Raw genomic sequence first — 26,040 nt, forward strand, 5'->3', positions numbered from 1 at the left:
GTTAATTACACAGACTGGTTGGTCCCTGTAGAACAGAACTACTGAAATAAATATAAGAATCTCTCCTTAAATCTCTCCCTGGTTTGCCAATATATCTGTCCTGACAAGCATGGCCCCTGGCTGTTCTGTAAGTTCTTAATCAATGTTTGAAATACTGAAGTGTCCCCTTGGAAAAAATCCATCTTTCCATGACTCTTTTTTTCAAATCTTTATATCACCCTTTTACCATCTCTGAAACATTGCCTGGCTTCATTTTTAGTTTAACTGTTTCTGTTGTGATCTATATTTGTGACTCACTAACTGTTCAGCTAGCTTAGGTGTCTGTTTCTAGATCATTTATTACCATCACTTGCGCTGGGCTGATGACTCATTGCAATTTCAATTCAGAATTGCTCTCCATTTTCAAAACTCTCTGAAGTCGTGTTTCAACCTGTTTCTCTGGCCCTCTAGCCAACTATTTTCTCACCTCCCTATTCTGTTTCCAAGGTCTTCACCTCTTTCTTGCCCTCTTTTCTGACTCGAGCATATTTCATCATATTTACGGCTCTGGGTTTTTCTCCGAGAGGTAAACACTGCACTCTGGTACTTATCAATCAGTCTCAGTGTTATACTCTCTGTGCCCCTGGTTTTTGTCCTGGTTGTGTAGACATAAGCCTTCCTGGCCACCTTCCCCCTCCTCCTACCTATTCCTTTCTTAGGGATCCTTTAGCTTTGAAGGCTTGGAAGCCGCTATGATTATACTAATTGTCCTTACTTCAGGCACACAGGAAAAGGCCACATTGCATGTGATCAGCATGTATGTCAACTGAACCCTCTGGGTGATATAGGGAACAAGTAATTTTTACTATTCTCAGTTACAAGATTATTGAAAAAAGTACTTAAAAGTAATCCCACTGCAGCAAAACAAATCAAGAGGAGTGGGAATAAGAAGTCGTTTTGTCATATGGTGGCAGTGCCCACTATTTTAGTTAGAAGTCTAGTTTTTAAATCTATTTCTCAGTATTTAACTGATTTCTGCTGTGTTTTTCTTTTCAAATTGCAGAATATTAAATGTGTGTTTGCGTTTGTATTGGTTGGAATTTTAATTCTTTTAAATCCTACCTGCCACAGCTTTTAAAAGAAGCGGAGAATAATTATGTCCATAATTTTTATAAGTCATTTCTTGTAGTGGAAATGGATTATTTTTAAAGGTTTGTGGAAAAAAATGACATCTTTAGTCAGGTAATAAATTCAAATGAACTTCTTCCCCCTCCTTCTTTTTTTTCGCCTGTTTAGCATTTTCCACTTTTTTACTCTGTGATGTACAAGCCCTCACTGGTTAATTATGTATATATTTAGCTACTGCATGTGTTGGGCTTATTATTGTCATCTAATTAGATGTAACTCGAACTGCTTGCTTCTAGAAAAATCATTAAAAATTCTTTCCTAATGACCTAGAGATGACAAAATGTCTGTAAAGTGTGAAGAAGCAGACAAGTGCAGGAACATCGCTCTTAAAGAGTGTTAATCCAGATGCTGCAATCATCTAATTAAACAATATTTTGCTGTCATTAACATTTTCACCAAGGAATTGCAGTTATAATTTCTTTGTCAGCTGTCTCTAGCTCACTTTACCTTCAAAACTAAAGTGCCATATAAAAACATTAAATTGGATGGTTTAATTAAAAAGTTTTTTTTAAGGAAGAAACATATCCAGTATTCCTGAGATCTCATTTACTATGCCTCAGTTTTATTGTTCAAGTAGATTAGTGTCATAGGCTTGCGATATTTAATATTCAGCGTTTAATATTAATCTCTCTAAGCATACTTGGGGAAAAATCTGAAGTTTCTGCAAAGGTATAGGGACTATGAATAGCAGTACAGATTTATGTTTTATTTTTATTTAGCTAAAGAACCAAATAATTCTTCCTGGAAGCACCAGACAATTGATGAGATGGCTAAGTATAATAATCTGCTGACTTTCTTCTGAAAAAAATCATTGTGAAGCCAGAACTGATCAAGAAAGCATTCCTAATAAAGTTAAACCACTAATATTTATGTATGTTTAGAATTAGGGATTTGTAATCCCATTATAGGCCTAGATCACTGTCCTCCACTCAGATAAGCATAGATGTGCAGGCTTATCTCATCATGTAGGGCTGGTCTCCTTTCACAATTTAGGTTATGGTTCATCTTCTAGAGTCATTTTTATTTGTTGATATTAAAAAGTTGTTGAATTCAGAAAACTAAATCACTAACTTATTTGCTAAACAATTTAATAGCTGTTCTTAGTAGTTAACCTCGTCATGAATAAAATGTGGTTTATAAGTATTGAAGGAGAAGAGAAGTAAATATTTTGTTTATTTTTTCACAAGACTATGGTTATATTTATCAAATACATAATCACTAAGGCTCCATTGTTTGTAACCTGTCCTACCTACACTGAGAGCTAAACTGCTTTAAGTTATTTCACATTGTGCGGTAAATAAATGCACACAGGAGTTACTGCAGTGTCCTGACGTGGAGCTAAATCCACATGATAATTTGTTCATGTGTCCATACTCTTAAGTAACCTATCAAAACCACACAGCAAAGGAGAACTCATATACAGCAGCTAAGCTCAAGACAGCTTTTTTCTTGCTCTATTCATATGTGATTTTCCCATGTGGAATAGGTACGAAAGGTCAAAATCTTGTTCAGTGAATATTGAAATCGAAATGAAATTTACATCAAAATTAAATAACATCTTGATATGAAAAATCTCAATTTTGAAATAAAAAGTCATTTTGGATAACCCTAAATTTCCTTTCAAAATTTTGCAAAAGGATGTTCTTACCTTTCCAAATGATTATATAGTGTGTTTTCAGTTGAAGGTCTTTATTACTGTGAACTCTTTTCCAGAAAACTTTTGATTCTGAAGAAGCATCATTTTTGTTTATGCTTTGTAATAGACTATAGTCACCTTGGTCATTCTCTTCCTGAATCCCAAATTTCTTTTAGTCTGCTGTCTGCATAAGCACAGATGTCTGTCTTTTATGGGAGCTTTTGCACATGCTTCTGTTAACTTAATTGAGGATTCTGATGGTGAGAAAAGCATTTATTATATATAGGTATAGTTTTATAAAGGCTGTTTTTTATAGAACCTTAAATTTTACAATCTCAAGAAACTTTACAACTTGTATGTAATTAATCCCTTGCCGGTGAGGAATAGAATTGATTTGACAGATGTGGAAAATGAGGCAGAGTTGTCTTACTTCAAGACATATAGAACCCCTCAAAAAACCCTTAAACCAATTAATATTTTGCCAGGGAGTACCTTTGCTTTTCCTCCCTCACACAGACAAATTCTGGTGTATTTCTTGATTTGATAAATTCTCATTCTGTTCAAGAATAATTTTGCATTAATTCATCATTGATATTACGGAATCATTTTTGGTTTTAGCCGTCTTTATTTGTGTGTGGCACACAGTGCTGATATTGCTTTTTTAACAAAGTTGTATTTGTACCTAAATAATTTTTTATTTTCTTGTGAGCATGTTCAAAATGTAAAAGTGAGGACGCACAGTTGTTAACAATATGCACGTTTCCTGTTTTCCATGAAACTATGTACAAAATAGAAACATGCTTCTTGTTCATCAACTTCTCTTGAAAAAACAAGGTGTTTGCAGAGCAGTGAAAGTTTCACATTTTATTAAAGCAGAGCTGATTTTTATGGAGAATTGCAAATGCTACTCAGAACAAGGAGGCCAGTGTTTTCTTGTGCCGGGTTTTGTACCCCAGGAATCTGTCCAGAATCTGGAAGGAAGCAGTTAGTGAGACAGGGCTGTAAATCTGCTGCAGGACTGGGAATTGTTAACCTGGGTTATTTCAGTCTGCTAATTATATTATATAAATACACACACATATATTTATGACCTGATTTTGTTTTTTAAGACTCGTATTGCATATTGTGTGGTTCTCAGTAAATCAATATGGTGGATGGTTCTGTACTGAGCAACTTCATTTGTCTTACCACTGAAATGTTAAATACTACCAAATATCAGCTGACACTGAAATAACAGCCCTTCCCAAACATGCTTTTCCTGGTGGTGAATTAATAATTTTCAGTTCAATTCAGTTGCAGATTGTTCTTTTGAAAGTGTGGCTAAAGATGGTTTTTGCATGTTTGAGCTGATAGGATGGTACCAATGTTTCTTTTATTACGTTTGGAGAGAGTGGCCAGGACAGTCAGCTCTGTCTTTTAGGAGGGAGAAAATGTTTTGTAATTTTCAAATTGGGTACATAATACTGTTAAAGCAAACATGAATTCTTCCACTTTTATTCCACTGTTGCACTGAAATTTCACCACTTCTTCAGTGAAGAAGAGCCATGGGGAATAGTGGATTGATACGGTCTATCTAGGATAGACCTAGATTGCAAACCTCAAATTTACCCCCGTACTGGTGGACTCTCATTTAATCTTTGCCAGCTAATGATACTGCATACAGTATAAGGGAAAATAATAGTGTAGTGTTTTTAAATTTCAATGTTCATGCTATGAAAATAGCTTCATGGAAATAAAACAGAAAATGTGTATTGGCGTATGGTGGGTCTTAGCTGATTTTGAAAGATACTGTGCTCTCTATAGTATGCTGATTTCTGCGTTGAGTTCTCATTCGAGATAAGTGCATCTAAATGGCTACTTTTATCTGGAAGGTTTATATCTGATTCTGTCAAGTGATGGGAACTGGGAACATATGATGCAACATAAGTATTCTCTAGATTCTCCTTCTCTGGAGATATTCAAGAGCTGCCTGGACAAGGTCCTGTGCAGCCTGCTGTAGGTGACCCTGCTTCAGCAGGAGGGTTGGACTAGATGACCCACAGAGGTCCCTTCCAACCCCCACCATTCGGTGATTCTGTGATTGTTTTTCAGTTGGAGAAGTGAACTCTATTTCCTAATTCTTCAAATTCTTTCTTTCTTAATAGGACGAACATACAATGATCTGAACCAATACCCTGTATTTCCGTGGGTTTTAACAAACTATGAATCTGAAGAGTTAGACCTGACCCTTCCAGGCAACTTCAGGGATCTTTCAAAGGTATGCTTCAATTCTGTTATAAACAGTCAGCCAGCCCTTTTTTGGAAGAGATTTTATTTTGTATTTATAGTCTGGTTAAGTTAGGTCTTTATCTTAAAGTCAGAAAAGTCTGAAATAGACCTTTCTATTTTAGAATTATTTTATACAGAATCTCTACACTATGCTAATTCTGTGCCCCTGACTAATCTGATTCCAAACTTGCAGCTCTTCTGTGCCTTCTGACTTACGTATCATGAGTGCATCAGACCTTAATTATCTCCCTTAGTTTATGAAAGCTGATCCTTTGGAAATAAAGCACTTGGACTATTTTTTCACTTGGTTTTGCAGTGACTAGACGAGTAATATAATAGCAGCACCTCCTTTTGGTTTCATAATTATTCAGTAAACAAGTATTTTGTATTTTGGACCCTGAAATATCTGATCCCTGTCATTATTTGTGATTTTTGTCCTCCAACCGGACTTGGGCAGTTAGTGCTTTATAATAATACAGTTCCTAGTATTTGTTTCTCTAATAGCACCAGGCTGCCGTCTATACCCAGCTCTGGTACTCTGGTTGCATCAACAAACTGGAGAGGAGGCGTGTCCTGGCCAAGCATAGCAGAAGCATATGGAGGGGCTCTACTTTTGGCCAACTGTAATAAAGACAAAAACCAGGATTTGAAACTGAGTTGTGGGAAGTATCTGCTATGGTTCCTATCAGCTATGAAAGTGTATGCACGTTCTTACCAGTGAAGGTGGGTAGCCTTGCAACATCCCCAGCGTGAGGTTTCTGTTGCCCGGGCTTGACAGCTTTCTTGCATCCTTGCCACAGTTCCCCAGCCAGGAAGGAGAAGTTGCTTGTACAAGTTGAGTGAGGCTCAAAACCGCAGGAGGCTGTCACTCGCTGGCTTAAGGAATGAGGCTGGAGGGGAGAAAATGACCCCGAAGGCTCGGTCTGCAACCCTGTGCTGTAGCCCCTGCTTTCGCTTCTGCTGCTTGTCAGGGGTGAGGCTTTCTGGGGCTTCTGCCTTGAAGCCTGCTTTTCTTTCCTCCTCTTCCTGCAAACACATATCCTGGGCAGCAATGGAGAGATCCCGCCCTGGGTACCTCACAGTCTTATATCTCTGTTGCGAAGAGCGTGCTTCGTGCAGTACTTCCAGAAGTATTGTAACCATTCCTGGAAGCCTGTTTTTGTGAGACTACCAATATAATTTGAGTAGGACTTGATTGCATGACAGCAGATAGAGACACGTAAGTGTCCTCTCCCTTTTTTCTTAGGTAAATAAATAATAAACCCAGAAATTAAACTACATTCACAGTATGCTTCAAGTGTAAACAAATTGGTTGAGACTCTGCTTATGTGATGTAAAACTTCTGACCTTTCATAATATTATAGGTATGTTTGACAAATGTGTTTTTCAGTTCTATAGCACCATTGTAATCTGTGCCAGGAGCAATAAAAGAAAATCCACAGACACGAGTTAATAAAAATCAGTGATCACATTGCGCTGGCTTGTTCCCTAGCATGTATAAAAATATTTCTGTTTGAGAGTTGTTTCTAGTGATAAACATTTCATTAAGATGCTTACACTTTTCAAAATCTCTCAAACTCACTTCTTTCTAGCATTAATAGCTCTGTGTGTGGTGAAGGGCAACGAGATTAGACAGCGTCTTGTGAGTCCTTCATTAGGTACTTCATTTTGGTTGAATCCAAATTTTTATGGCAGCCTATGAAAGTATGTAATTGCTACAGGAAGTAGTGTCATAGTTGAATAGATAGGCTTTCCTCATGAGTTAGTGAAGACTCATTATGGAATTAGTGTTGTATAGCTTATTAAGTATCACTGCGCGCCTAGTAGTGCTCTCCCTTGAAAGGAAATGTAAAATCAAGTCCCTGATTATTTATGTTTCTTCAAGAATCTGTGCATTGTGCACAGCAGTTTTTTGCCTGAGGACCTTTTCTTATCCAATTTGATAACAGCGTTCACTTATTCAAAAGCTACCAGTGGTTTCCTCTGGAAAAGCCAGGGTTTTGACCACTGAAAAAAAGCCTACACAGAACTAATTAAGTAGAATGGTCTTTCCTTTCTGGCAAGATCTGGGCTGCATTTATCCCATGGATGTGTGAGAAAACACATGTGCAATCTGTAAAGTGTTGTGGGATCCCTCAGGATAAAAGGGGTGTAAATGTCAATTTTTTCCAGTGTTTATTATATTAACATCTGATAGGTTTCATTTCACAACAGTTTTAAAAGGAAAAATGGATTAATGATTTTTTGTGAAAGGCAGTGCCCAGTTAAGATGAAATGCCTTACTTTGTGTGCTTTGACTGTTATGCGTTACTTGCATCCTATTTCAATTTGTGCATTATCGGTAAAAATAATCAAAATCAGAACCTATCTGAAGTGTTTCCTTGGCAATTCTCTTTTCCTTTTTGATATTGTCCTGTATCTGTAAGTAAGCTCCTTCTTTCCTTGTTAGGGAGGTGAATCCTGAGTAGCCTAGTGTTTAAAAGCAGGAGTTAGTGATTTATTGTTCACATTATTGAACCGGGATGTGCCATCAAGCCTCGGCCAGACCTCTGGGGCAGGCCCACACAGTATCGTTTCCATGAGGAGCCGCTTCCTTCTGTCAGATTTTACCCTGCAAAGGAGAAATGTTCCTGCAGATTTGACGGCAAATCAGAACCTCCAGCTAAGCTGTTGATAGATAAAATCTCCTGTGTCAGTTCCTGCCCTTCTGTCTTCCCGCAAGTTTGCCCTTCTTAGGTTTCACAAAGCCTCTATCCTTAATATTTAGTAATTAATACCCCTCAAACAATCTTTTGAAATGATGCAGAATTCTAACACTATTACATATGTGGTAAAACCCACAAAAAGCAATGAAATTAAAAAGAGAGAGCAACGATCATGCTTTGATTTTTTGGTTTACAATGGGTTTGGTAGGTAAATGTAGATGCTAAATCTAACTTCTTTTAAAATGATTGATTTGTGTATTGTCCCACGAAGTTCATATAAAGCTCCAGTGTCAGTTATGATAAATGACTTTTGAATTTTTTGACCTTTGATTCCTAGGCTTTCTGTGTAAAATATGACACACCACCTTTGTGATATCACCACTCCTAAGAGAACATATTTGACAAATGCAATTCGTATGTTTTGTGGAAATGAGATTAGATGTGTTTGGCTTGCTTACCATGTCAGTGACAGAGTAAAACATATGCCTTTTATATTTAGCTCAAACTTAAATATTTACATTTCTGCAAAGCCATCTTGAACATGTAACTTTTCCTTTCCTTCCATTCCCTTGTGTTCTGGTTTTATGTAGCGCTCCTCAGTGTGGTACTTTTACATCCAAATGTTGCTTGTTCTTTCAGAATGATTATATTTAAATATTAATCTGGAAATTCCTCTGCCCTTTTTCTTCGAAGTGTTTGGAAGTTCCCTTATCAAAGTTTTTTTTTTCCCCTTTTACATATAGTTTGAGGCTTAAAACCAGGGCCCATGGACATGGAAGGTGCTGCAGCAGTAGGATATATTGGACCTTTCATTTGATTAGACAGTGTAGGCTCAAGTTTTATTCATTACATACACAAGGTTAAAGGTTATATTTATTGTTTGACAGGATGAAAAGCTAATGAGAGAGACTGTCATAGATACATAGATTATCTTTTCACTATCAAACCACCAGGTGATCTGCTTATTTTCTTCTTTACTAGAGATTTCCTGTGGAAGAATACCTATGGTATTAAACATTAGTGTGGGAAATGCATATGCAGCCCTTACTGTACACTGATTTTTGGGGGGTTTCGGCATACTTAAAACGTGGTGTGGTTTGTTTATGCAAAACTGTATGACTTTTACTCCTAAATTATAGTGAATGCATGGATTTGACATGCTGCATTGTCCCTGCTCATTAAAGTGTAAATGGGAATCACTCCTCATTTACTTCCAGTCATACATCCTGTTAAATAAAATGATTTCTTCACCAGGCAAAGTAATACTAATATTGACATGTGTATGAGACATCACACACCCATTCATTGAGTGGAAAAAATTATATTTTGTTAATATAGAAGGTGTTTGACTGACGGGTGGTGATAAGCATAACCACTTTTCCTTATTACTGTGCCATTTCAAGAAAAGGAAGTGATAAAGCCCCAAGGCTTCTAAATGTAATAATGCAAATGAACGCATCAAAGTGTGAATATTTCAAGGCAAACCACGCTTAATACTTCCAAAAATGTGTATGTCGTGGAATGGAGTTTATGGGCTTAGCAAGAGCCACTCTCACTGGATAAATGAAATCAGTTTCTGTAACTTAAACTTCTCTACCACACGCAACTCTAACATCAGAAGAACAATTAGTTTGATTCTTATTTGGTTTAAACCTCACAATTAAACATTTTCTTTTCTTAAATATGAAGTTCATTTACTCAGTGAAACTCTTGTACTTTGAATGTGCCAGAACTTTTATATTTGATGATGTTGATATTGCTATGTTGAAGAAAAGCTATTTACAAATTTGGATACAGTCAGAATTTATTTTAAACTTTAAGGTACCATCCTAAGATGTCCTACTTAAAGGTTGTTTGGTGGGGTTTTTTTTAATAAAAAAGCAAGCAGTGAGGAAAAGCTGAGTCTGTATTCACCCAGAGCCAAATAAAGCCACGCTGAAGATTTCTTTTGTACCCAGCTACGATTTTGCGCAGTACATTACAAAAGAAGAGACAAACAGATAAGGTAGCAGCTGCATGAATTAGAGTCAAGATAAGCAGAATATTTCAGTGGCTGGATAAATAGGATGCTATGTTCAGTTCTGCTCTCATGAGAGAGTGTAGTGCTATGAAGACAGCCGGCAAAACAGTAAATATTACATGAGCTAACATAACATGTCCAGTTGATATAAACACTAGATGTATTGACAATGCACTGGTTCAAAGGCCAGAAGTCTGAAGAGATTAGCCAGATAAAAAAGAATGACATGAATAGCAGTATGTTTTTAATGCTAAAATAAATACTTACTTTATTTTTAAATGGAAAAAGAAGCATAAAATAAACTCAAACAGCAGCTTTTAATACATCAGAAGTGAAGTGGCTGAATAGGCATTGTCAGTGAGTTGTTTTGCTTGGTTGGAGTAGAGAATAGCTTATAAAACAATCTTATGAAAAGTTAATACTCTTTGATACGAGTCCTTATGGAGGGCTTTTTTTAATAAAAAGACAAATTTTGTGTTTGGAAAAAGCATTTTAGAAAACATTATAGAAAGAATTTTTTGTTTAGTGTTCAGAACAATTTTTTTGACTCAAATTACATTTCTCTACTAGTCTTATGGTTAAGGTACTGGACTGAAACATAGTACATGGATTGAGATTTGCCTTTGTATTATTTGTGCATTTCATTTAACTAGTTTGCATGGCAGTGGAACCTCATTGAAATGGAAGTAAAATTGTTTTCTTCTGTTACATGAAGATAACAGGATAAATCCATAAATAAACTTTATCTCCATTTTATAGCCACAGTTTCAGATTAAAACTGTAGTCATAGACTTTCTGGACTGAGAATGGCACTGTGTGGAAGAGTGACCAAAGCTCCATATACCCTGCACATTTCACAAGAAATGTGAGAGACTCCCATTACTGTAGAACTTGTCATCTAGCAGTACACATGCTTCATCAGAGTAAAACTGGATTAGGTGCTGGTTTGTACAACTGAGTTTTAAAATCTTTACAGAAAATGTATGTCTTTACCGAAGGATAAACTGTTACCATTTCTATGGGCGACAGCGTTTTGCCACATGGACACAGAAAAACCACTAAGGAAGCCAGAGGCAGACCTCTTTGAATTTACTCCGTGCTGTTTTATTTACGGAAGTTTTCACTTTCAGAAAACACCTGGTCATTTGGTACATATGAGCAGATCTAGTTGGTGTTAATCAGCAAATTTTTAAATAACACAACAAAATCATGAGAGATTTGAGCGCTTTCCATGACTGTTACCACTGTGCGTGGTTTTCTGCATCAGGAGAGGCGAAGTCCTTACGGTTAATGTGCAGAGAAGTGGTTCACATAAGGGTCTCCAGTGCTGCACAGAAAAGGAGAAAAGGGGGATCAGATATTCCTTGCATTTCTTCACCACGGGCCAGAGATCCCCAATGTAACGCTGACCCAGAAGCTGCAGCGGTATGAGCGTGGTGCAGCTCCCAGCTCTTCTCCCTGTACAGTGGTGCATTGACCCAGCCGCGCTGCTTCTGACATTCCAGCTGTCAGCTCTGCACACATGGTGCTGTGTTTGCACGCCGGCCCCTCTAGAGCTAGCTCAGAGATTTCTAGCACACCTTTGCATTGCAAGCTGTAGTCATACCTAAGCAGTTTACCCAGGAACACTAGAAATCTTGGCGGAATGGCAGAAATGAACTTACATCTCCTGAATCACAGGCTACCATCCAGATCACTAGTTCATCCAGTCCAGGATCTGTCCTGAGCTGTCGAGGTGAGACTTTCTCGCTGAAGAGCAGCTCTGCCTCACCTCCTTGTTCCTCTCTTTCTTTCCTTCTCTCTGGGACAAGGAAGGGTAATTCCCAGAAAAGATTCTTCCCAGAGATTTTCACATGAAGATTTCCATACGATACAAGAAGAGAGATGACTCTCGTGATACTTCACTTAGAGTCCATTTTATTCGGCAGATATTTTGTGCATTTCAGCATTTTCTTTCGAATGAATCCTAAAGTAATTGAAAAAAAAATGGATTCTGACTCTGAAAAGAATATTGATGAGGATGAAGGTAATCTTCAGAATACAGCTTTTTAGGTTTATCATTTAATAAATTGAACATGTGTCTTCTGAAAGTAGATTATTTTTGCTACTTTTGCAGACATTTTTACATGAAAATGGTAATGCACAGTCTTACAACCTTGTATCTTTTATCTTTTAATTTGAAATAACACTTCTCCCTGAAGAACCTAGAAAACACAACAGTGTGTTTGCATTAGTGTTTTATGTGACTTTGGAAAATTATTGTCAAGTTCTTGAGAGAAAGTACCTTTCTCATTAAATACAACTATATATATATGAGTTATTTAAAGCCAGGAGTTAAACCATCATTAAAACTTTGCTAGTCTATAAAATAAAATACCTTGTAATTATTTTGGAGCATCAGTTATGCTTCACAGTTCTTGTTACTGTAATCAATTTGCAGTGAAGAATGAAAACACATAGCTTGTTTGATGAAAGACATCTGATCAGCTTCAAATATATTTTGAAAGGCCTGGAGTTTTGATTTTCAGTCTTGCATTAATCACCATATCTCTTCTCTACTGCGCCTTCAAACATATATGTACAATAATATTGTGACAGGTGATGCCTCTGTCTTCCATAGCCTCAGAATTCACTGCAGCATAGAGTAAGATGCACCTTCACAGTGGGGGAAGAGATATTCTCAGGGTGTTTTTCCATTGCAAAATACAGTCTCACCAATTTATCTGCCCGTTTGTGTTTCCTTCTCAGAGGGGGTGAACATTTCCTGTTAACAGATGAGGGTGGGAATTACTGCATTAGCTTTTGAAATGTGCAGTTGGGGACTGGAATTTGTACTGCCAGAGAAGTGGATGCACAGTAGCTTGATGAGGGTGATGTCAGCAGGTCCCATGCAGTCCCCAAAGCATCCCAGAGCATTGGTATCATTTAGCAAAGTGCACATGAATCTGCGCAGTTTGTCAGTCTAATAGGAATAAAATGTCTTTCAAGAAGTTATTCTTTCAAGAACGTGACTGAACAACCATTTGTATGTATCGGCAACTTACAGCCTATAATAATGCCAGCATGTTTCCTGACAGTGGCAGGATGTGTAAGGAAACAGAGTATAACGACAATGCAAATACTTGTTTTCTCTTTTACCAGTAGTTGGGAAACAAGCCTGGAAAGCGTTAGGGAATGGCTCATACTTCTCTTTCAAGAAGGTTTTGTGAGGTGTTGCAGTGCAATCTATATCAGATAACTCTGATCCTTAGGGACTGCGTATACATTTTACATGTATGAGAAAGCTATTAACATCTCCATTACACAGCAAAGTATTAAGCATCCAGAGCATTTCATGTGAAAAATGCCGAAATCATAATGTATTAAAATGTGTTTGTCAAACACTGCTATTTAAAAACAAGCTCTACTATAAAAAAATTGGAAAACTGCATGTTCTGTGTCAGCCTTTTTAACAGCCATCTCAAAAAACATAGCAGAGCTGAAGGAATAAAATTCTTACAGCTTTAAAATTGTTCAGTTACAGACATAGTGTAGTGAAACACACTGATTTGCCCTTGTACTAGTATTTCCATTCCAAATGACTTTGTATTTTAACTCAGTAGAAGAATTGTGCTGTGGCATGAAATGCAAGAATACCTGTTAGCATTTTGAAAAGGGTCAAAGTCCTTGAGTTATGTTTGTTTTCAAGTTGTAATTCCCTTAGTAATATGAATTCTAACTCTTAAATTTTGATTAATACAAATCAGGCAATAATTGAAAATTATAATAAGTTTAGACAATTATTTGGTGTGCAAGTGTGCTCTCCTCTAAGTATTAAACTTTGTGTGTTTGTTAGGTTAATTTTACTACAAAAGCTAAAATATGAAGATTCTTTGCATAGAGGTAGTAAATACACTACTACTATCTCATCTTGAAAAACAGATTTAAGATCACTTATATATTTCAACATCTTGTCTGCTTTCTGTTGTACTTTATCATAGTGACTTTTGTATCATATAATAACAAACACATTTTGCAAAAAAATTAGGATATAAAGTGGGTTAAAAAGAAATTGTAGGAAAGCCTGTATCCCCTAAGTAGACACGTCAAAACCAGCAGTTCCTACTACTATCTTACATTTCTTTTGGTTTTCACACGATTTGTATAGATTGTCTGCTAAGTATGCTCAGAATGGAGTTTAAATCTGTTAATAATTTCCAAATTCTGTTGTTTTTAAGGACAAAGCTTGTTTGTTTCACTCAGTAAAACCTGGCTTTGTTCAGTCAGAAAGTAGATCCAGTCTTGCAGGACTACGCATGGTTTTTAAGTATTTCTGCTTAGGATCACCAGACACCATCAGCAGTTCCGCGTGAAATCTTTTCATCATGAACGGTGCATTACAAAGTATCCTGTGTGAGCAAAAGTCAGTTTTCATTAACTATGTGATTATGGTGAATGACAGCAACAGAAATATTAGTTTGGCCTCAATGCATTTAAAATGCAGTTTTAGAAGTCTATTTCCAGAACAATGTTACTGAATTAATTGGGAAACTACTCATACTTCAAGAAGGTCTTGAAAGTTTGCAGATGTGGATCACTTATATATGTCAATTAAAATAAGGAAAGTCGTAAGACTTTTTGTACATAAAGCCTTTGAAAAGAAATTCTAAGCCTACAGCAGTCTGAAGGGATTACTACAGCATGGAATGAGTTTGGTTGCAGTCTTCTATGTAGTGAATCTTAGTGTAGAATTAACGTACGACTTATCAGACAGGCTGATAATGTATTTGATCTCTTATCTCTTTGTAGCCTATTGGTGCTTTGAACCCAAAGAGAGCAGTCTTCTATGCAGAACGGTATGAGACATGGGAAGATGATCAGACTCCACCTTATCATTACAACACTCACTACTCTACATCTACTTCTACATTGGCTTGGCTTGTTCGTATTGTAAGTATTTTTAGATCCTGGTTTTCATCATTGTCTTTATGCACAACATCTATTCTGCCACTTAACACTATTTTGATTTTTCTAATGAAAGTACCTTTCTATCCAAAGCCCATTGTCCCTATCTTCAAATCTCAGAAATTCTCTAGATATACTGTGTATGCTCACTTGTAGTGATTCCTTCCTACCCAAACAATCTGAAATAGATTTAGACACAAAATTGTGGTAGTGTAAGGACACATACGATGAAGAAAATTCATCTAAAACTGAATCCATCTAAAAATTTCTTTAGACAATACAGAAAGCTGATACTACTCATATATTTGCATATTATTTTCAGCTAGGGACAGATATATATAACATTAATGAAAAACCTTTTTAAAAAGCACTTTAGGTTTTGTCAGGTGGAGAGGTGAATTATAGAACCAATTTTATATTAAAGCAGTATGGAATGATATTTTATGCAAATGAAATATCCTTCTCAATGAATTAGTAGCTTACAGTTTTCAGAAATGTAAAAATGTAGATTCTAGCTTCGAACTGCTCTTTCAGTTCTGGAAATTTCATGCTTAAGGCCTATCCTCAAAATCAGATCTAGGGAAGGGGGGCAAATTTCAACAACAGAATGAATCTGAATTTGATTTCTGTGTTAAGACAATGAATTACAAAAAAAAAGAAATGTTGATGAGAGACTTAAGGTTTCACAGATAAACCTGGATTAATGAAAAATTGAGTCACTGTAATTTCTGAACTTAAACTACACACTGCCAATAAAAATCTGTTGCATAAGATGTATTCTAAGCAAGTTTTTCACACAACTAAGCAAAGCAGAGCTGCACAAAGCTAGGCATCTGAGTTTTTACTCGTCTCAGCTTCCCTTAGACATGTCCTGTCTTTCTGCTCAGACGGGAAGAATTCATGTGTCTATGAGTTCAGGATATACTTCTTCTTAACCCGTGGGAAACTAAACATTGATTACACTCCTATATGGGGTGATCACTGTACTCCTCCTAAATGTTGCTAAATTATTCATGTACTGTGAATACATTTTATAGTTCACATGTGCTTCTTTGTTGCCTTTAAGTATATTAAAAACAGTGGGTTTATTTGCATGTTTATCTATTAACTTTGGCTGCTATTCAACAAAAGGTCCCCTCTTGCTAGCCGGCAAATCCTGAGGTCTGAAAGTCTGCTTACAGGCTGAATGTACAACACACCAAGGAGTATTCAATTCCTGCATTAGGCTAATGCTGTGTCATTTTTACTACTGTTGTTTATGTAGTACTGTAGGTGTTCTTGCTCTCTTTCTCTTCTGCCCTAAAAGAGTGAGAGAACAAGATCTCTGCCTTGACGACCTTGCAATATAGACCTGACAAATTATGTTTATTAGAGGAAGCAATATATTGTGAGAATAAAAAGCAGAAATGAGAAGGAAAAGCAGTGCTTTCCAGGGAAGAGATTGCTCATGGCAAGAAGGTGAAAAAAAAAAAGGGACAATTTAAGTAAGGGAGCACACCCAGATAGGTATTTTGAAGGTTATTTAAATAGGAGTGACCAGCAAAGAAAAGCAGTCACTAGTGGGAGGAGACAACAGAGGTGACAGGGAGAGAGATGTGGGGAAAATTTACATCTCAGAAAAGGGAAAAAAGAAATAACGTGATGAAATCAGATAGGACTGTGTATGGAAACTCAAAAGAAAGATATGAAAAAAAATTATACAGAGACAGTAAAAGGTTATAGCTATGGGGATTATAAAGTCATAGTGATCCTTAGAGAGGTACTCTGGGCTATAAAATGAAAGATGAAAGAGATGATTATGCCAGTGAAGTTGATAGATAAAGCAAAGTCATATTTCAGAAAGTTAAAGTAGCTTTCTTGCTCGTGAATTTTTTGAGCTAGTGTTTTGTTATGAATTTGTGAAGAAGACAGTGTAAAAACGTTTTATAGAAGGTAAAATTACAGTCTAGTCCAGGAAGAGGAAGGTGACAATACGAGATGCAGAGATTCAGACACAAAAATGCTTTCAATATTTTAATATATTGGAGAAAATTCGTGGGAAGAGATGTATTGCTGTGGAGCTTTTAGTAAAAGGTGACAACAAACTAAGAATGAAAGAGAGGAATGGAAAGTAAAATCATGGGAGAAGACTGCATAGACAAAAAAAATAAAAGAAAAAGGAAAGAAAAAAGAGAAAAATGGAGAGAAAACAAACAAGTAAACAAACAAACAAAAAGTATATTGGGGGTGAGATAGTCTGGATAGAAGCAGAACAAACCAGTATAGTGTAATGTGGATCTGGGGAGGGAGAAAGTACACGCCTAGACCTTTGTACTGGAGGAAACAGTCGTTGCAATAGGAAAGGAAGTTTCAGCCACTCTGAAGTATGTATATATAGAGTTGTGTTATTGCCACAAAATCTTAAAATTTTTTTTTAATCTTGCTTTTTGGCTTTGGCAGATGCAATCTGGTTCCTGACAGTTCTCTTCAAAACATTGCTTGTAATATCATATTTCTGAGTCAATTCTGTGATAATCTACTCCCTACTGCCTTATATTTCCCTCTTTTGCTTTCCTTTATCTGACATATCAGGCTACTTTTATAAAAGGCACTTTATGCCTTAGCCTCAGTTCTGTCCTATTTAATTGGTTTTGATAAAATCAATCTCTGCCTCGGTTTTGTCATTAATAAATTTTTCACTGGTAATGCTGTTTTATCTTGAGTTCTTTTGTGTACTAAGAGTGTCCAGTAAAAATCCGTCTTTAAAATTGACCTATTTCATTATGTTTTCAAAAATATGGCAGTGGCTTAGCATATGGTATGTTGAAGCTACTGATAATTACAGCAACTATAATAATTTTATCAATAATTTTTGTTCTTCTGCCTTTCATGACACTTAGTAGAATAGGGTGTAATCCTTAGCTGAAGCTGTGGGCTACTAGTGCATCTGCAAAGCTACTGTTTGTATTTTCTGTGAGCTGGTTGCACAAGTCTAGGTGTACTCCATTCTCTTCTGTAAGAATGCTAGCAGAAGAATGAAGGCAGTTTCAGGATAAGCAACGGTTCAGCCTCACCAGGCCGTATATCAAATTGGTTATGGTCACTTTTGAGGGTTGTACAGCTGACCCTGAAACTATCCCAAAGCAAGATAATGCACACACTGTCTTTCTGTACAGCCTCCCCTCTTCTTCCCCCCTCCCTGCCATGTGTGCATGCACAAACTCATATGCGAATTGAAATTATAATTCTTAGGTAACCCATACATATTTATTTAAACTAATCCATTGTGCATTTCAGAGCACTCCATAATACTAGAATTCTGAAAGGTCAGGAAACAATCCTGTAACTAGCTTCATAAGAAATGAACTGAGACACAGCCGAGAAACTTTTAATAATATAATTACAAATGAATCCTGCATGTTCTCTAAAAATGTTAGGGTTGTATTAAAAATCAGCTGTCTCTTGAAAGTGATCAGCATGTTTTCTAAGTTGAGGGGTAGACTATTAAAGGTTAGATAACTACTTAGCAGAGATAGATAATGAATGTGAAAGTCTACCGCATTGTTCAGTCAGGTTAATAATGATGACAAAAACTAACATTTTGTATAATATTTCCTTCCTCTTCTTTAAGGTGTTACTGAAATCAAACCATGGTTACACATTTTTGCACATCGCACATCCTTAGGTCTAAACCTAAGAAATTCTAATTCTTCCTTAGGAAATCTGAGCCAACACCACTCATTAGTTTCCTCCAGCAAACACAAGAAAAGGAATTCTGAAAAGGGGTGCACTGTTCTGTTGGCAACATTCCACTTTTGTATCAATGAAGTTAAATATTCATAGTTTATAGATAGAATTGTAGAGTCATAGAATCATTGAATGGTTTGAGTTGGAAGTGACCTTAAAGATCATCTAGTTCCAACCCCCGTGCCATGAGCAGGGACATCTTCCACTAGACCAGGTTGCTGATAGGTGACCTTACCACCTGTTTCAAGAGTAATTTTTTTCATGTGCTTTCCGTGGAGGCCAGTGAATATATGAGTTGCAGTACGCAGACTAGTTTAAACACAGAATCCTCCATCAGAATGCTGTATATTCCAGTGACTTGAATGTCAGCCTGAAAAGTAGATGGAATAAAACAGAAAGTAGATGGAAGATTTAATTGTCTTGAATGTGAATATCATAATTATTTTCACATTTTTAGGTGAAATAAGCTAGAGCTATCGTGCAATTGGGTGCTCTCAGTAGTAGCTGTTGCAGAAGTTGTGTTTGTGTGAATCAGCTGTGGTCAAGAAGTTTGCAGAGAATAATTGGTTTCCAGTTTCTGTTACTGTAACCAAGTACTTGTCCAAGGTAGAAGAAAATCTGGATTTATTACGAGTCAGGGCTGATTGAGCTGAAACCAGTTTTTAGTGAGATTCAAAGGTGGGGAGGACCTGAAATCCCCTTATAAACAGAAGTGATAGATCCGAGTTGATAGGTCTGAGCAGGACAGTCACAGATCAGACAAAAGGTGTACATCACTCTGACAAAGCCCCAAATACTCTTTTTCTCCTTACAAATGGCTGAAAAGACATTTTTTGTTTGATGTAAGATGACTTAGAATGGCACATCCCTTCCTCTTCCTTCCCCTACTCCCATTCAAATGGGACTAGGCACTGTTAAAAGGGAATGGAGGGAGAGAAATGCTGTTGAATGGAAGAATTCCTTGTTCCCACAGCTCAAGCTTATATTCCTCGTAATCGAGTACCCCACGAATTTCTCTTCTTGTTGGCAGTGAACAAGGCGTGAATTTTATTCAGAATGTTAGGAATGAATGAGATGGCATTATAATGAAAACATCGTGCAGCTTTATAGCTTTTGCAGCAACAAAACCTTGACATGAAATGACAGTAATCGGTACCATAGAATAACAGTATTTAAATGAGTACATTGAATACAGATATGAATTGTATTTATATAACATAAGCACTTGACTTTCAGAGACTAAAAATTACCTTAAATTATGTGAGAGGTCTGAGATAAAGCAAGAGAAAGCTCTGAATTTCTGCTAAGGATTAAAAATCCAAAAAGATAGGCACAACAGGTCATAGCAGGACAACATAATAGGGCACCCTGTAGTGCTCAGCTATTAAAAGTTTAATCCTTGATTATGAATTGTATTGCTTTTGTATATTTGTCGCAGATGCTTAAAATAGTGTTGTCATGGAATTTTGGATTAATATTTTTACATAATTTATTGTAATTACATCATTTTTCTGGTTTCTGCTTTTTTTAAATCCATCAACTGCTTCTGATTTCAGAAACTCAGCAGTGACCCACAGTCTGGTGCACAATAATATTCACAACAAATTACATGTATCTTTTCAAGAAAAATAGCAATTGGTAAGGGTTGGTAGAAGACAGAATTATTTGTGCTCAGATCAACAAAGTGCAAAGTTTTTCAGTAGGGGCAAACTAGAAAAATAGCATAATTTGCAAAGATTGCTACTGCAAATATATACAGAGATTTGGGGGAGGAATTCAGTTAAAATAAAAATAAATCAAATGTTTAAAGAATTTATGTGAATTTAATGTTAAAATTATAATATTAATAAAATTTCAGGATAAATTAATGTAATCCAATTCCTGTGTGTATTGTTTTCCATTTGCTAGCTCTGGGTCTGAATCATACCCTTTTTCATTTATATTTTACCTGAAGTTCACTATATGAAGCACTGTAAAATCTATGCACATAAAAACGTAATTTATTTTCTTTCAATATTTCAATTTATTGTGATTCTTTTATGCTGCTTGCCCAGTTGAACTACTGTTAAATTTTAATATTCTGTTCAAATTATAAACCTCTTGCTCACTTGCCACGCATGCTTTCAAAATTCACGAGTGCAAAGTCATTGTGCAATGAGAGGTAGGGTCCTCCAAAAAGAAATGATATTGTGATTATTTTTTATTTAATTTAATTATTTGTAGTTAATTATTTAACACATACTACGATTCTCTGATGGGAATAAATGCACTGGTGAAAGTGTATTTCTTACATTGTTACCTATTCTTTTGAATGTATCTTTTTAATGCAAATCCCCAATGTTTTAAGAGAAAAAAAGACATGGGAAAAAATCCACTGTTCAATTAGCAGCAGAATGTCTTGCATTATTATAATGAAACAATTCCATATTTGCACTGGTTTACACTGACAGTTAAGATACTGTCTCTGGCTAATAGAATAAAAAAATCTTTGTTCAAATATAAACAATTCCCTGAAGCTACTTCAAAGGTACCAGCATACTATGATGACAAGAAGAGAGATACCCTATTCCTTCCCCTTTAGAGAGAGAAATTGAGAGTTTTTCTCTTCTTTGAAAGAAGGTAGTCTGTGTTGACTGTTGTATATGATAGAAAAGATTGATTGGGAAGACATGCAGAGTAAAGATTAGAGAAACAATGGTCTCTGGAAGTCTGAATTCCCTCTTTTATTTTCCTTGTCCTCTGGATTTTTTCACTACCTTGCATCCATGTTTTCCTTATGCATATTTTAATGGCTCTTAGATGCTGCAAAAAATTAATTACTTCAATCCTCTTTAATCTTGGGTAATTTAAACACAAAGTGTACAATGTGACGCAATTCCCTCAAAATTTCTTTATTAATGGAGGAGTTCTCTGCTTTGTTGAAAAGTTTCAGAAAAGGAGACAGAGGATATATAGAATAAAATTGAAATAGTAGATGGGTTATTCTGTAATAATAATTATGATCTGGTGCTTATGAACTGCCTTGATTAATGAAATTTCCAAATGATCAGGACATACAAGGAAATAAATTTGGGTGTGAATTTTACAAAATGGACATTTTTTGCAAATGTTCCGCATCAGACTTTGGCAAAGAGGAAGAAGTAGTTTCCATCCATGTGGACATATTGCCAAATATTAATTGAATCAGAGAGCTAAGGGTGTGGTGCTGGAAAACCAGGGAATTGGCAATGATCTCGCTACTCAGGTTCTGCTGTCAAATTAAGGACCTGGTCCCCTGTTATCCCCTCCCCTGCAGTGGAGTGCAGTGACATAAAAATGTGTTCTCCAGACTGAGACTTGAGCTTCCATTTAGTAAATATTGGGAGTGTGGTTTCAGGTAGAATTAACAAATGTAAAAACTCTAAATATTTCATCTCTGTACCTCTGCCCCAACGTAATGCTAACACTAGATATCCAGTAACCATAGTCAGGCTTGTAATGACTGTACAACCATTCTGCCCACTATGAAGCAAAATGGAACCTCCTCAGGTCTTTCAAATTAAATGAAAACAAAAGGAAAACCCAGGCGCTGGATTTTTTTAAGATTTTATTTTGACATGCCATCTTATAAGGGGTAAACAAAGCATGGTAATACAAATAACAGAGAGGATGTTTATATAATGGTTGCAGTGAAGTAAGCCGCCATTGTGAGCTGGAACTAAGCTACACAGGTCTGCCACTGATGGGTAATTAGTCTTATGGAAGAGTGAATATATAAAATATCCTTTCCTGCCAGAACTCAAGATTTGTGTGTGCAAAATATGTTAGTACCAGTAAATGTACGAAGATACTCAATACAGGTATCCATGCACAGAAATAACTGTGAGGTGCCATATTTTTCTTTAATTCTACCTTTATGAAGTATTTTGATGTGCAAAAGTAATTTGATTTCGTTAGAAACCTGCTGCATGATTCCTTCTGCTGTTTTCTTAATCCGTCTTCATTTCATTGACTACAGGAGCCCTTTACAACATTCTTTCTAAATGCAAATGATGGCAAATTTGACCACCCAGATCGAACCTTCTCTTCAGTAGCCAGGTCTTGGAGGAACAGCCAAAGAGATACCTCAGATGTGAAGGTAAGATACGTTAAATAAATTGATAACTACGCATTTTCATTTATGGTATTTTGTTTTATGTAGGGATGAAGAGGGTTTTGTATTTCATATCTTTATATTCACTACACTAGAGATAGTTTAAATAAAAGGTAGATATTACGAAAGATTATTGTTCTAACAGAAACAATCAAAAATTCTTTGAAGTTCAGTGGACAAAAGGTGTTTTGTTTTTAGAGAGAAACAACCTAACTGATCTAATTTAGATCAGATAATCAGGAGACGGAGAAAAGCCCAATAAATTGTTCTTTCCTGCTGTTAACTCAATATTTGGCCCACTCCATAAAACACAGCAGGAATTGGATTTGACCTTAAAGTGTCATATTGTTATAGCTTGCCTAGCTCTGGGTTTGCATTGCCTGGGGCAATTAATAAAGCATTAATGACAAGACCCATTTAAAATGTTGGCTTTTCTGTACAGCTTTAGCTTTTACTTGACTGTGCCTGGGGATATTATGCAACAATACACATTAGATTAAAACAACGTCTACACGATATACAGAAACAGCCGGAGAGCAGGGTGATTTTACTGTTGTTATTCCTTACCTATTGTGAAGTACAAAGGGTTATTGTTCATATACATGGGGTCTTATCAGAAAGAACCCAAAATCTAATAATATTTTGAACAATATGATCCTTTTTTGATTCTGATTTTCTAGTAATAAGGTAGGCAAAAGCTGCAGTATACCATTAGTTGCTCTTTTTAAAACTTTATTTTATAGTGAATATATCTCTCCTATTTCGATACTGCCACTCATACTAGGAAATGCCAAAGTCAAGGTCACGTTACCATTATATTTTTTACTTAACTTGACAAAAGAAGAAGATGTACATTTGTTGATTTATTTTTATTCCAGAGCTCCTGTTTGTATAAATATTCCAGCAGTCTCTGAAATGTATGCGGACAAACCATGTTGTCATTATTCACTTACTAGTTAGAATAACAAATTGTAAATTGTATGGCCATATTAGCATATGGGAGAAAGTGCTTTTTAAAGAAAAGAAATTAACCTAAACCTTTTACAATCCATTTCATGTTTATTTATGCTTCTCTGGAAGTCAATAGCATTTTAAGTACTATCACTGTTACCTTTGAAAGAAAAATAAAGGAAATTTCAGAACTTGGAAGGAATTCAAGTTAATATATACTATATTTGAAATGCAGCGATTTCTTAAAATTCAAAGTGCTGATATTTTGATTTTTCTCTTTCAATGAAATCTGGTTTCCGTGGTATTCCACCAGTATATCTGGGAAAATGGCCTCCTAGGGGTGGGACTGAAACAAAAGATAAGAGCCTTAAACTGAGGAATAAGGGAAGACAGTTGGAAGTGACTGTAATCTTCTTGTCTGGCTTTAGTACACAGGAGGAGTGCCGTTAAATACATGAAGGCATTGCAAAAGATAAAGGAATATCTGTGGACAGATGGAGGGATGGTATTCAACTGGGGTACATAATTACTGAAAGGATTCTTCCTAATGTAGCAATCGAATGAGTTATCAGTAAAATAAAGAACTGAAATGTTTGTATGAAAATACCAGGAGTCTTGTGAACCAGGTAGGGTAATTTAAACTGCTGCTGCCAGCCACTGCAGGGATGTGGGAATTATGGAGCAATAACAGTTGTATTACAAAATATATCTGTATTAAAAGAAAATTCCAAGTTATTAAAATAAAATATGTATTAACAAGATGCTCAAAACGGGGTACTCACCTTCAGAAAAGCAAGGCAAAAGGTGAAGATGTGGGGTAGCTATGTACTTTAATGTTACTGAATTTAAAGAAGGGAGTTAGGGATAACTTGGATAAAATAGTAACAATTAAGGTTCAGAGCTGCATTGAGGGAAAGACGGTAAAATAATGTATCCTAGAATACATTTGGGAGTCTGCTGTAGAGCCCCAGAGTCAGATTTAGATATGTATACATTTCTGTTATGCCATTAGGAAGAAAAATACTACTTGGAGCTAAGTCATTACAGCAAATCTAATATGGGAGGCCCAGATGAGGTATGTTAGCCAATAAATGTTTTCTCCAGATAATCCCTGACCTCTCTGTTCAGGGATACTTTAGGGATTAAAGATGCTGTTTAAAATATGCTTTTGTTAATTAATAAAGCTACAGGGAGGGTGGGTTTAGAAATTAACCTTGAGTTCATTTATTATGAGTTGATTCAGCTTAAGATAAAAATAGATAAACAACATCAGGTTTGAAAATAAGCTAAATCTTTAAGGGATGCTAAAGCAAGTAGAAAAAGTTCATAAGCTATCTAAAGAAAAAAGAAAAAGTAAAAAAAGGTAGAAGTGAGAGGAGCCTTTTTAATGTATTTAATACCAGTGTTCAATGTATTGCATAATCAAATTCGTTTGTTATATATTAATACAAAGCCACTTCTGGAATAAGTCAACTGAAGTACACTTCAGTAGCCTAAGCAATATACATGTCAATGCATTGCTGTATAGTGTTCGGTTTAACAAGGACACTTGAAGATCAGCAGGATGGCAGAAAGCTTATAGTGAGACTGAAGCTATATCCTTAGCGTTATCACTAGAATATCTCATGGCGTCTAAATTCCACCTGAAATAGTCTGATTAGTCATTCATTTGTTTCAGAGCTCTTATGTACTTGGATAAGCCAAGTTTTTGTTTCTTCCTTGTTCAATTTTTTGTATGTATTCATGCTGGGTAAAGCAAATTCTTAGTTCTTCCCTTGGCTGGGAGCTAGCTAGCAGAAATGTATACCCAAACTGGAGGGAGCCATAAGAAGAGCAGCAAATGTGTTTAAGGAGTTGGATACAGGAAGAAAAGTGTGTGTATGTGTGGGGTAATTAATGTCTAAAGGTGAAGATATGGGATCACAAAAGCTATAAATATGCAAACTTACAAAAGGGAGAAGAATTGTTAGGGAACAGAGAGGTAGACCTCAGAGGAAAGGGATGAGAGTTGAAAAATGCTTACTTAACCCATGGAATATGAAGAGTTAAAGTGGAATTGAGTATTCTCTGAATTTGAATATCCTCACAAGGGGAAGAAGTAAAACCCTTTTTTCTTGAGCTTCTTAGAACCATAGACTGTCAAAGCACTGGAAAAGCATCAGGGACAATCGTGAATTGGCAAGAGGATGCACTAGTTGACCCTTTAGGCCCTTTTCATTTGTAGAGTCTGTGTTTCTTAGCGATAAATCAAGAGTGAGTATAGCAGCTAATTGTTGCTGTTGTTTGTTGCTTCAGATCTTAATGAACTGCATTTCTCAATGCCATGACATCAGGGCCAACTTTTCCCTGAGGCCTCAGAGTTCATTCTACAAAAGGATGAGAAACTGAACTATTATTAATACTAAAAATACACCATTTTTTCAGATTAGTTGTGCTACTGCTTGGAATGCCTTACAGGCTTTTAAAGTGTTTTAATCAAGTTTTCAGGGAC

At 36.1% G+C, this 26,040-nt stretch overlaps 1 protein-coding gene across 5 annotated transcripts in view; it reads left to right on the plus strand.

The window, feature by feature from the left end:
- The window catches only part of NBEA (neurobeachin), a 544,466-nt gene that overhangs the window by 453,030 nt on the left and 65,396 nt on the right, over positions 1-26,040 (plus strand). For all 5 annotated transcript variants that reach the window (XM_075420361.1, XM_075420351.1, XM_075420371.1 and 2 more), the window contains 3 exons: positions 4,948-5,060; positions 14,585-14,725; positions 22,464-22,583. In XM_075420361.1, the coding sequence (XP_075276476.1) occupies positions 4,948-5,060; positions 14,585-14,725; positions 22,464-22,583 (374 nt within the window). The remainder of the gene's footprint in view (positions 1-4,947; positions 5,061-14,584; positions 14,726-22,463; positions 22,584-26,040) is intronic.

Source organism: Opisthocomus hoazin, chromosome 1 (assembly GCF_030867145.1).
Source record: "Opisthocomus hoazin isolate bOpiHoa1 chromosome 1, bOpiHoa1.hap1, whole genome shotgun sequence".
Classification (NCBI taxonomy): Eukaryota; Metazoa; Chordata; class Aves; order Opisthocomiformes; family Opisthocomidae; genus Opisthocomus; species Opisthocomus hoazin.